The sequence below is a fragment of the Phacochoerus africanus genome, chromosome 1 (genome assembly GCF_016906955.1).
Source record: "Phacochoerus africanus isolate WHEZ1 chromosome 1, ROS_Pafr_v1, whole genome shotgun sequence".
Taxonomy (NCBI): Eukaryota; Metazoa; Chordata; class Mammalia; order Artiodactyla; family Suidae; genus Phacochoerus; species Phacochoerus africanus.
The window spans coordinates 280,616,660-280,629,820 of record NC_062544.1 but is presented as its reverse complement, the minus strand read 5'-3'; the positions used below and the strand labels follow the sequence as shown (position 1 = coordinate 280,629,820).

The window sequence follows — 13,161 nt, the reverse complement described above, 5'->3', positions numbered from 1 at the left end:
AGTAAAACAGATTTATTAAGAAAACTAAAGGAGTTCCTGTCGTGGTGCAGTGGTTAACAAATCTGACTAGGAACCATGAGGTTTTGGGTTGGATCCCTGGCCTTGCTCAGTGGGTTAAGGATCTGGCGTTGCCATGAGCTGTGGTGTGGGTTGCAGACTCGGCTCGGGTCCCGCGTTGCTGTGGCTCTGGTGTAGGCCGGTGGCTACAGCTCCGATTCGACCCCTAGCCTTGCAACCTCCATATGCCACGGGAGCACCTCAAGAAAAGGCAAAAAGACAAGGAAAAAAAAAAAAAACTAAACAGGAGTTCCCGTTGTGGCTCATCAGTAATGACCCCAACTAGTATCCATGAGGATGTGGGTTCGATTCCTGGCCCTACTTGGTGGCTTAACGATTTGACATTGCTGTGAACTGTGGTATAGGTCACAGATGAGGTTCAGATCTGGTGTGGCCGTGGCTGTGGTGTAGGTTGGCAGCCGCCGCTCTGATTCAACCCCTAGCCTGGGAATTTCCATACGCCGTGGATGCAACCCTAAAAAGACAAAAAAGAAAAAAGAAAAAGAAAAAAAGAAAAGAAAAGTGATTATCAAACAACTTTGTCTTTCAAAATATTTATTTCAAGTAGAAGCCAGGAAGACAACCACATGTAAGATAATTAAGTAAAAAACCTCGACAAATACACTCATTTGGTCAACAAGATATAAAAAGCTGAAAATAATATTACATTGGGTACTTTGATTGAAAAGTTATTCTATTCAAGGAACAAGCCCAAAGCAGTCCCCAACTACGTGAAAGCTCTTTTCTCTGTTCACACACATGGCCCTCAGACAAGAATCATAGACATTTTTATCCACAACAATCCCCCACAAATCCTTATCTTTTTCTTGTTACTCTTATGGAAGTGATTCAGTGTTTCGGGTGTTTTGCAAACATAAATTTTTTTTCAGAATGTCACTAAACAACCACATCCACCTTGGCCAATAGCGAAATCATTTTGACAAAAGTGGAAACCGCCAAATAAGGAGTCTCAGGTTAAGTGAGAGGCACGAGAGCTTATTCGTCAATGGGGGAATGGCTTGTCCTTTGATCTGCACGGTGACACTGCTGAGCGTGCTTTGGAAGTTGGCCCCACCAATAACAACCCATGGGAACGCAAACCATGCCTTGGTCCTAGGATCCTTTCTCAGAGGCATGAATGAGATGAGGCACAAAGAGTCACCGGGAGAAGGATGTGTAAAAGCTGGGTGTTTGCCACCACTGGGGTGCTGGCTGGAGACAATGAAAGTCCTTGTACAGCCAGTGGAAAGTCAGTGTCCTGGTATGGTTATCCCCAAGAGTACACATGAGCTGGGAGGTGTGGTGGGGAGACACTTATTTGGACGAAGGGTATTCAGCATCTTCTGGAGAGTCATAGCTGGGGAGGGGACCCTTACCACTATGGCCACCAGGGCCACCGGGTCCCCGTTCTGGGTTTATCTGCCGGTCTCTGCCCTTCCTCCCTGAGCTGTCTTCTGCCTCCTGGTCCTGAAGGTCAGAGGGCTGGGTTTCTTCCTCTTGCTCCTCTTCCGAATCGGACGCATCGTCGTAGAAGTGAATCGTGGCTTGCACTGGGAAACTGGCCAGCACCTTCTCCCCAGAACTCTGCAGGTACTCTTGACGCTTAGAAATGGGTAAATAAAGTCTAATATTTAAGAAACAAATACACTGTTAATCAATGTGCAAACAGTCCTAAACTCTGTTTAGAGGATCCTCTTCCCTAGAAGCAACTAACTCCCACTCTTCCTCTGGGATTTTGCCTTCGCTGCAACCCCAGAACACAACACTGTGGGGACCTGGGAGTGAACCCCACGCTAGGTCAGAAATGAGCTGTAAACTTAGTGAACAAGTTAGGAAGAAGGCTGTGCTTCCCTGAAGGTAAAAGGAGAGTAAAGCATTGAGGTCCAAGGTCAAGTCAGAGGACTTGACCCATTCTAGGATAAAACAGGTGCTATTCATGTATTGCCTCAGTCTCCCAAACCATTTCCCCTGTGCCCGGCTCTAAGCAGGGGATTGTGACTTTGGAGGAAACTTGACCCTGAAGCCCTGGTCTGGAGAAGCAGCTCATCTTTTTTGTCTTTTTTTTTTTTTTTAGCTATTTCTTGGGCCACTCCCGCGGCATATGGAGGTTCCCAGGCTAGGGGTTGAATCGGAGCTGTAGCCACCGGCCTATGCCAGAGCCACAGCAACGCGGGATCCAAGCTGCGTCTGCAACCTACACCACAGCTCACAGCAACGCCAGATCGTTAACCCACTGAGCAAGGGCAGGAATCGAACCTGCAACCTCATGGTTCCTAGTCGGATTCGTTAACCACTGCGCCACGACGGGAACTCCCAGCTCATCTTTTTTAATGTGGCCATGGAGACACCGCAGGGGTGGGTCCCTCGCTTAAGCAGAATAGAAAACAGCAACCCTGGCAATTTGTCTAGAAGAAAGAGGGAGAGAGAGAGAGAGAGAGAGATACATGGGGGAAGAGAAAAGGAGAGAGGGAAAGGAAGGAAAGAAGGAAGGAAATATAGAAAAGTGGAAACCTCTAAATCCAGGTTTTGTGAACTTAGGATTTCAGTTATACATGGGAAGTATTTAGAATGCCTCCACTGGGAGTTCCCGTTGTGGGTTGGTGGGTTAAGAACCTGACTAGGATCCATGAGGATGTAGGTTCAATTCCTGGCCTTGCTCAGTGGGTTAAAGGATCTGGCGTTGCCATGAGCTGAGGCATGTGTCACAGAGGCAGCTCAGATCTGGCATTACCGGAGTGGTGGTGTAGGCCGGCAGCTGTAGCTCCGATATGAGCCCTAGCCTGGGAATTTCCATGTGCAGTACCTCTGGCCCTAAAAGGCTAAATAAATAAATAAATAAATAAATAAATAAATAAATAAATAAAAGTTCTTGGGCCAGGGCTCAAACCTGAGCCATAGCAGTGAAAACGACAGGTCCTTAACCGCTGGGCCACCAGGAAACATTGGGACAATTTTTAACTTTCTAAAATTTCCAACAGCCCCCCAGGGGACATCCCTCAATGTCTGGAAACAACTTAGGTCATCCCAACTGAAGGGAAGCTACTGGCATTTAGTGGGTAGAGGCCAGGGATGCAGCTTCAACACCCCACAGAGCCCAGGCCAGCACTGCAACAGAGAATTATCCAGTCCCGTCAACTATATTTCAATTAAAAAAAATTAGCCAGTCCAGGGAGTTCCCATTGTGGTTCAGCAGGTTAAGAACCCAACTGGTATCATGAGGATGCAAGTTCAATCCCCGGCCTCCATCAGTGCGTTAAGGATCCAGCGTTGCCATCAGCTGTGACGTAAGTTGAAGACAAGGCTTGGATCTGACTTTGCTATGGCTGCAGTGTAGGCCAGCAGCTGCAGCTCTGATTTGACCCCTAGACTGGGAACTTCCATATGCTGTGGGTACGGCCCTAAAAAGACAAAAAAAAAAAAAGCCAATCCACACAACATTGTAAGTCAATGTTTAATTTCTGAAAATAAAAATTTTAGGTGTTTCCATTGTGGCTCAGTGGAAACAAGTCCGAATTGTATCCGTGAGAACGCAGGTTCGATCCCTGGACTCACTCAGTGGGTTAAGGATATGGCGTTGCCATGAGCTGTGATGTAGTTAGAAGAGGCTCGGATCCCACGTTGCTGTGGCTGTGGTGTAGGCTGGCAGCTACTGCTCCGATTTGATCCTTAGCCTGGGAATCTCCATATGCTGCAAGTGCGGCCCTAAAAAGCAAAAAAAAAAAAAAAAAAAGACAATTGTATTCTCAGTTTGCAAGGCTTATTTATACAGATGCAACTCTTACATCACCAGTCACCACATTTTTACAAATCAAAGGTTGGGGACTGTATATATTATATAAACTGAATTATTTGCCGTATAGCAGACACTAACACAACATTGTAAATCAAATACATATCAATTTAAAAAATTGGGGAATTCCCATGGTGGCTCAGTGGGTTAAGAACCCAACTACTATCCGTGAGGATTTGGGTTGGAACCCTGGCCTTGCTCCAGTGGGTTAAAGATCTGACATTGTCAAAAGCTGCAGTGTAGGTCACAGATGTGGCTCGGATCTCAGATGCTGTGGCTGCGGTGTAGGCTCGCGGCTACAGTTCCAATTCAACCCCTAGCCTGGGAACCTACATGTGCCAAGGGTGAAAAAAGAGAAAAAATTAATTAATTAATTAATTTTAAAAAATTGGAATGCAGCAGGGAGTCTTCAAGTCATGCTCAGGGGATGGTGCAAAGGTGAAGGCTCCCCAGGTATGAAGGAGGCGGGTGGCTCCTTACCACAGCGCACATTGGGGTCACCTGGGAAGCCTATAAAAATATAGATACCTGGGGTTCCCTTGTGGTGCAGGGATTAAGGATCCAGGGTTGTCACTGCACCGGCTCAGGTCACTGCTGTGGCTTAGGTTCAGTCTCTGCCCTGGGAACTTCCATATGCCCCGGCAGGGCCATAAAAGAGATACCTGAGCCTTTCTCTAGAACGCCCAGAGGAATCGCCCCATATCTATTTGTAGAGCTTCCCTGGTGATTCTACAACAATTGAAGTGTAAAACACTAGGAAAACTTGCTTTTCCCAAAAATCACTCTTCGATTCATCTGAGGGGCCCTAATTTCATCTCCAGCCATTAGTATCGTTAGGTTCTATTGAAACTTCCAGGAGTTCCCACTGTAGTGCAGTGGGTTAAGAATCCAACTGCAGGAGTTCCCGTCGTGGCTCAGTGGTTAACAAAGAAACCACTAGGTTGCGGGTTCGATCCCTGCCCTTGCTCAGTGGGTTAAGGATCCGGCGTTGCTGTGAGCTGTGGTGTAGGTTGCAGAGGCAGCTCAGATCTGGCATTGCTGTGGCTGTGGCAGCTCTGATTCAACTCCTAGCCTGGAAACTTCCATGTGCTGTGGGTGTGGCCTGAAAAATAGAAAAAAAAGTATTCTCACGAGAGATGACAACCATGGCTAGGTTTATTTTGGGGAAGGAAATGAGATCTGGTGAGAGACAGGCTGAGAGAAATAGGAGAGAGATGGCTGGACACAGAAAAACATACAAATCCTGAGCATGAACCACTTTCCTAAAATGGATGAAATGTAAGAGAGATGCAGCAGTGAGGGTCCTGGTCCCCACCAGGACCAGGAGAGCGTGCAGAGAGGCCAGGGCATCCTCCTGTGGCTCAGCACCTGTCCATCCCTCACTTACTCCACTCACGGTTAGGGCTACTTCGCACTCAGCAATACAAGGACGCATACCCCGGGAGAAAAAAAGAAAGGTACCTAAATATCTAAGTAAATAAGCAGATGGGCACATACAATTCATATGCAATTAAATTTAGCACAAGGCAAAGTATGTAATGAGAAGTATAAACAAAAGATATAAAGAAAAGAGAGGCCAGGAGTTCCCATTATGGCTCAGTGGTTAACAAATCTGACTAGGAACCATGAGGTTGCAGGTTCGATCCTTGGCCTCGCTCAGTGCATTAAGGATCCAGCGTTGCTGCGGCTGTGGTGTGGGACGGCAGCTACAGCTCTGATTAGATCCCTAGCCTGGGAACCTCCATGCGCTTCAGGTGTGACCCTAAAAAGACAAAAAAAGAAAAGAAAAGAGAGGCTAGTTCCAACTTGCAACTGAAACATTGAATGAATGGATGGATGAATGGGATTCCCATAATCAAAGATATCCTTGGAGTTCCCATCATGGCTCAGCGGAAATGAACCTGACTAGCATTCATGAGGACACAGGTTCGATTCCTGGCCTCACTCGGTGGGTTAAGGATCTGGTGTTGCCTTGAGCTGTGGTATAGTTTGCAGATGCGGCTTGGATCTGGCCTTGCTAAGGCTGTGGTGTAGGTTGGCAGCTACAGCTCTGATTTGACTGCCAGCCTGGGAACTTCCATATGTTGTGGGTATGGCCCTAAAAAGAAAAAAAAAAATCTTTGAAGTTCCTTAAGATAAGAATAACTAAATAAGGAATTCCTGTCATGGCTCAGTGGTTAATGAATCCAACCAGGAACCATGAGGTTGTGGGTTCGATCCCTGGCCTTGCTCAGTGGGTTAGGGATCCGGCGTTGCCGTGAGCTATGGTATAGGTTGCAGACGCAGCTTGGATCCCACATTGCTGTGGCTCTGGTATAGGCTGGCACCTACAGCTCTGATTAGACCCCTAGCCTGGGAACCTCCATATGCCGTGGGAGCGGCCCTAAAAAAGACAAAAAAAAAACAAAAAAAACACTAAATAATATTGGGGCATATATTGAATTATTTCCCATTTGTTGAAACTGTATACACTTGAAGATACTAAAGTATATTGATGCTTATATTAAAAGGAAATGATAGATTTCTTAGGTCAAAGTCAGATATTACCTTACAGGATGCTGAAACCCAAAAGCCCCCTTCGATCCAAGTGGTTGTTGGTCACCTCCAGGCTCAAGCTGAAAAACAGATCCATAAACACAGACAGTCAAGGAGCCTCTAAAAGTAACATCCTGAAATTGTGGGGTGGGGGGTTAGTCAAGTTCCCAGGTCAGTGATTGAACCCAAGCCGCAGCAGTGACAATGCCAGATCCTTAACTCTTAGGCCAGCAGGGAACTCTGTAGCATCCCAAAGTTTTTAAAAATAAAATCTAAGGGGAGTTCCCATTGTGCCTCAGCGGTAAGAAATCCAATAGTATCCATGAGGACGTGGGCTCGATCCCTAGCTTCGCCCAGTGGGTTAAGGATCTGGTATTGCCACAAGCTGCAGTGTGGGTTGCAGATGCGGCTTGGATCTGGTGTTTCTATGGCTGTGGTGTAGGCCGGTAGCTGCAGCTCCGATTCTACCCCTAGCCTGGGAACTTCCACATGCTGCGGTTGCGGCTGCGGCTGCGGCCCTTAGGAAAAAATAGAAGGAAAATCTAAGTCAGAGGTCTTCTGTGGCCCAGCAGGGTAAGGATCTGACATTGTCACTGCTGGGGCCTGGGTCGCTGCTGTGGTGCATGTTCAATTCCTGCCCCAAGAACTTCCTCATATGTTGGGTGCAACCAAAAGGAGAAAGGAAAAAAAAAAAAAAAAAGGCCCTCTTCTTCTTGCTGTTGTCATGATGTCCTGGGCACTGTGAGGGATCCCAAGATGGAAAGATGAGACACTGCCCCCAAGTTCATGCATTTTAAATCTAACGGAGAAAGACACACATGAAGGCAAATAACCACCCTACAAAGCATCACAATAGTAAGATACTAACTGTTTTATGAAAGGAAGAGGATCAGGAAAGGGTTCATGAGAACCTGGCAGAGACATGAGCACCCCTTGGGTATGCAGGGTAGAGCCCAGTGAGATATGAATGAGAGACTGCATTGGTGAAAGGGTTCCACGGGAAGCTGAGTCCGGATCCTGAATGGCTTGAATACCCGCTATGGAATCTCTGTTTCATTCTGGAGACAGGCACTCAAGACCATTACTGATTTTTTTTTTGTCTTTTTGCCTTTTCTAGGGCCGCTCCGGTGGCATATGGAGATTCCCAGGCTAGGGGTCCAATTGGAGCTGTAGCCGCCAGCCTACGCCAGGGCCACGGCAACATGGGATCCAAACCGAGTCTGCAACCTACACCACAGCTCACGGCAACGCCGGATCCTTAACCCGCTGAGCAAGGGCAGGGATCGAACCTGCAACCTGGTGGTTCCTAGTCGGATTCATTAACCACTGAGCCATGACGGGAACTCCGACCATTACTGACTTTTGAGCTGGGAGTGCAACAATCAGATTCTGTATTTTAAGGATCATGGTGGCTGCTGGCAACACTGGGTGGCCGAGATTGGTGAGGTTAGGGCTTGGAGGCATCTGGCAAGAGGTGATAGAGGTTTTCTTGTTTTGCTTTTATTTTTTTGTGTCTGTGTCAGTTTAGGGCCACACCCACGGTATATGGAAAGTTCCAAGGCTAAGGGTCGAATCAGAGCTGGAGCTGCCTACCTACACCACAGCCACTGCAACACCTAATCCGAGCCACATCTGCGACCCACACCACGGCTCAAGGCAACACCGGACCCTTAACCCACTGAGCGAGGCCTGGGATCGAACCCATGTCCTCATGGTTACTAGTTTGATTCGTTATCACTGAGCCACAGCAGGAACTCCTGTATCTCTTTACATAAGTCACAGCAGCGTCTTGAGACTGTCCTTCTAATTTAGATTGTATTCTAATTTTGATCTGCTTACCTGCAATCCTGGCACAGGTCACTAGGCAGTAGTTCCCCCAGCTCCACCCCTACCATTCCCAGCCAGAGATATTTCTCAAGAAATACACGACAGGCTCAGGAGCCGAGGAATTCTCCTACTTTGTCGGGAGAGGGCGCTGCTGAGCAAGCAGCCGGTCCCTCCCCGAGCCGGGCTGCGGTACAATGCAGCCTCTCACTAGAATCCTGCGCAGTAATCCGGGTCTGCAGTCACCCGCTGCTGTCCGCACCGTCCTGCCAATCAGGCCCTGGAAAGAGCTGGCTGTGGGAGGTAGCTGGGTAGAGAGCTTTTCAGCCACCACGAACACCGACTCTCCACCCCCGCCCCAAATCCATGGACGCAATTGCTTCATCCATTGTGTGCCATGCTTATGAAAAACTAGAAAATTGTTATAGATCAACATTTTTCTGCGAGTCATCTTCATTCTTTTCACAAATGGCATTCTCATCATAACAGAAAAATAAACTATCTTAACGGTACAAAGTGTGCTATATTTTTACTCTTGCAAAGAACTGATAGGATTTCTTCGCTGGCTCAGTGGGTTCAGAACCCAGCGTTGACACCACAGTGGCTCAGATTGCTGCTGTGGCTCGGGTTCCATTCCTGGCCCGGGAATTTCCGCATGCCGCGGCACAGCCAAAACAACAACAACAAAGCAAAAATGAGAGGCTCCACATACATTTTATTTCAAAGGACTGGGTAATTTTTTCTCCCCAGCACCTTTTATGTTGAAGAACTTAAGTTTGAATGCAAAAGAGAGAATTAGTTTCATTATTTAGATATTGAATATAAGAATGATTTGGGCTAAAAAAAAATTCCTTGTTAATTTAATATGGATTTGATTTGCTTCATTCTTTAAATAATAGTAACTTTAAATAAGTACAACTCCCATTGTTGTTCCCACTATGGTACAATGGGTTAAGAATTTAACTGCAGCGGCTCCCTATACAGCAGCATGTTGGATCCCCACCCCAACGCAGTGGCTTAAAGGATCTAGCGCTGTTCAGCTGCAGCTCGGGTTCAATCTCTGGCCAGGGAACTTCCATATGCCATGAATGTGGCCATAAAAACAAACAAACAAAAAACCCTCCTCTTAATCAGATTAATTTAACAAAGGAGTCTAAATATGGAAATGCATGAAAGGTCTGAACCTGAGTTTCTTATAACTGCACACTCTGCAACAGGTGTTACCTAATGGTCCTTCCCAGCCTGATTAACTCCAACATTTAAAACGTCATCGATTTATATTTTAAAAGGGAACAAAGGACAGGCAAACTCTATGAAAGCGAGTCATTACTCTAGTAAGTATAAAGCAGTGTAGTTACCAATACAGGAGACAAAAGAATAGTGGTGGCAATTAATCTTCACCCACAAAGCCATCAGCTGGAGTGTATTTGCTCAGACAACATGACTACCCCAGGAGTGCTTGCAGACTGGGCCCAAAGAGCTTCAGAAAGGGCCAGACGGCCGATGGGGATTTTTAACCGCATCATCTGGGCACCCCAGACAGGGTTCTGCCCATATTTGCACTGTGGCACCAGCCCATCCCTAATGGCACACTCAGCTTTTCTCTAAGGTGAGGGGGACGGAGGCAGCCTTCTCCCCTCCTCTGTCTGTTGGTTAGCAAGAAAAAATCCAACGTAGAAGAAATCTCCTTGAAAGAGTCCTGCCATACTGGCTTGCTTTTCGAGTAAAGGAGAAGCAAGCAGTGGCTAATATATGGCTTGGATCCGATCAACACCTGGCTGGCCCAGGCTCCTCCTGCCAGACCCCATGGCATTTCTGCATTAGATAACCCTGGGAGGGACGGGTCAGCAAGGCCTCTCACAGTCCCTTGTATTAGAGATGGTGCCACTTCCTGGCTGAAATGGTTCATACCTACAATGCTCACGCTGAAACTTACCTCGCTTCCAGTTCTGGTGGGCTCAGCCTCCTGGGGGGTCAGGATCCAAGGTCTCCACGGCGTTTGGCTAGAAAGGCAGGGACCAAGAATGAACCCCAGCATTTTCTCCTTTTAAAATTAGATCATAAGAGTTATCATTCTTACCATTCCTAATGTCTAAGAGTCACTCGAGGAGTTCCCGTCTTGGCTCAGCAGAAACAAATCTGACCAAGAACCATGAGGTTGTGGGTTCGATCCCTGGCCCCGCTTAGTGGGTTAAGGATCTGGCATTGCTGTGAGCTGTGGTGTAGGCCAGCAGCTACAGCTCTGATCTGACCCCTAGCCTGGGAACCTCCATATGCCACAGGTGCGGCCCTAAAAAGAGAGAAGAAAAAAAAAAAGTCAGTCAACACACAGAATGTTCTCTCAAGTTCCTAATCTGTGGATAAACCAGTGCCATTTGAGTTTTTTTCTCCTGCCACATTCCCAGTTCTCTGCCTTCACTGGGCTGTGAGAACTCCCAAATCTGATACAATTATCAGGGTACACATTATTTGAGGAATTTCTCTCCCACTCTGGCTGGATACTTCAATTTTGATTTCCTACTGCAGCTGGCTCCTTTGTCACTCCTCAATTTCAACCACGCCACCTAGACTACTGAAAGATCTTAAATGTATAGAGATGATTCTACAGTTTTACCACGCAAAACGGTGGAATGGGTTTTTCCTCTCCAGCTGCCTAGTCACCCAGCCCCTTCCACATCTACCCCTTCCTGCTCCTTTGATTTTAACTTTACTACCTTAAAAAGGGCCGGTGCCCCTAGAACATTGAACGCTGAGCTCCAAGCACAGGGCAATCAAAGAATGTCACCATGAGTGGGACAGTCAACGTGACAGGACCCCCTGCAAAGCTCGCTGAGGGGCCCCAAGACGTTCCCAGTCAACGTTCCCAGCCTGGTAGGTTTCAGATCAAGAAACCGAAGCGGTGGCCCATTTCTTTGCCGGGCCTCTCCTGGGCCTCCGCACCAGAACTGCGCTCTGGAACCGAGAACATTTTGCGTCCCATTCTCCGGCTAAGGAAACTGCTCGGCGTTGCCGTCGGGCGCGCGGGCTCTGCCCGGGTTCTCAGGGGCTCAGCGCGGCTGGAGCATCCTGCTCCGCGCTCCCTGCACTGACGCGCCGCGGGGACACCCTCACCTCTCCAGCCCGCGCGCCGGCGGTGGTCCCCGGGGACCGTCCCCGGGGCAGTGACAGACGCGTCCCCGTGCCTCCCGGGCTCCGGCCGCCGCCTCGGGTCTCATGGTGCCCTCGGAGCCCGCGCCCCACTGGCGGCGCCAGCGATCAGCCGCGCCTTTAACCGCTCGGGCGAGGGCGCTCACCTACCCGCGCGTTGGGCGCCAGGTTTAAAAACGGGGGCGGGGCGGGGAGGGGACACGGGAAACCCGGGAGAGGATGGGGAGGGCTCCGGAGAAGCTCCGGGAGGGGACCAGCAAAGGTCCTGGAGGGAGCGCCGCGAGGGGGAGGGGATGACATCAGAGAGGAATCGGGAAGCCAGGGGCGAGGGTGTGGAGGGGACAAAGGAAACCTAGGGAGGGTCGCCAGGGTCGCAGGCGAGGAAGCTAGGGGAGGGGACGTCGGGAAGTGACAGAGAGCGGGACGAGGGGCGGGGGTCTTGGGCGGTGGCATCGGGCGCACTCCCTGGAGCTGAGCGCAGCAAGGCCCTCGACCAGGGGCCACCCTAGCGCGGTGTAGGAGGGGAAGGGTCTCTGGCTTCTTTCCTCTTTCCTGGGGTCTTCGCAGTCCTCGGGTTTCTGGTTCCTGGGCGGGCATCTAGGTCCCCAGATTTGCGGAGAATCTCACATCCACCACTTTAAAAAGGCCGCGAGGTTTGGGGGGGCTGCTGCTGAAGCTTGTGGACCTGCCCTGCCTTGCTGGACCGCGAAGCTCAGATTGGGCGTGGGGCTGCAGCGACGCTTCCAGGCGGTGGAAGGCCGTGGAGAGAGCCCCCAGCCCCAGACGTGAGCACCCTTCCCAACGCTGGGGACCTTGGGAAGGGACATGGCTTTCTTTGGGAGTTGGTGTGTAATTTTCTTCTGGTTAGTCCGGGCCAAGCTCAGAAAGCGCCTTGATGAGACCGGACGGCGCGCGAGGGCTGGGAACTCCGGCTGCAGGGCTCCCGGGGTCGGGAAAGCGCGCCATTGTCACCAGCCCTAGCGGAGGGTGGGAGGAGTGCTTTTGCATCCGTAGAAACGGAGACGGGGAGGGGGGGCAGCATCCTGAGGACTGCACTCGGTCCGCTGCTTGGTGCCCCACTGCCTCCGTGTCTGGCTGAGAAAGTGAGCTTACTTTTGTGATTTACATTAATGGGTTAAAAAAAAATTTTTTTTTTTTTTAACTGCAGAGATTAGGAGTTAGCATCGTGGTGCAGCGGAAACGAATTCGACTAGGAACCATGAGGTTGCAGGTTCGAGCCCTGGCCTCACTCAGTGGGTTAAAGGATCCAGCATTGCCCTGAGCTGTGGGGTAGGTCACAGACTCGGCTTGGATACTGCGTTGCTGTGGCTCTGGCGGAGGCCGACAGCTGTAGCTCCGATTAGACCCCTGGCCTGGGAACCTCCGCATGCTGTGGGTGTGGTCCTAAAAGGCAAAATAAAAAATATATAAAACTGCAGAGATTAACATGTTTCCATATTACTTCCTTTAAGAGCAACAGGTTATGGCAATAATTACACCTAATAAAAGGCAAAGGGGGGTTAATAAAAAAGACTTTATAAAATTTCACACAGGAGTTCCCATTGTGGCTCAGTGGGTTAAAAAATCGACTGGTATCCATGAAGATGGAGGTTCCACCCCCGGCCTCGCTCAGTGGGTTAAGGATCCCTTGTTGCCTGGAGCTGCTTCGCCATAGGTCACAGCCTCCACTGGGACTGGTTGCTATGGCTGTGGTGTAGGCCAGCAGAAAAGGATGACAACTTACATCACATGCCTTAAAAATGTTCACCTGGAGTTCCCGTCGTGGCGCAGTGGTTAACGAATCCGAC

The 13,161-nt window shown here is 49.2% G+C and overlaps 1 protein-coding gene across 1 annotated transcript; it reads right to left on the bottom strand.

The window, feature by feature from the left end:
• Window positions 1–595: 595 nt before the first annotated feature.
• On the bottom strand, window positions 596–11,485 carry RIPPLY3 (ripply transcriptional repressor 3). Its single transcript, XM_047756563.1, has 4 exons — window positions 11,318–11,485; window positions 10,143–10,209; window positions 6,395–6,462; window positions 596–1,681 (listed from the first exon to the last, which is right to left on the bottom strand). The coding sequence occupies exons 1-4, from the start codon at window positions 11,419–11,421 to the stop codon at window positions 1,372–1,374; spliced, it is 549 nt and encodes a 182-aa protein (XP_047612519.1). The 5' UTR covers window positions 11,422–11,485; the 3' UTR covers window positions 596–1,371.
• Between the last annotated feature and the right edge of the window lie 1,676 nt (window positions 11,486–13,161).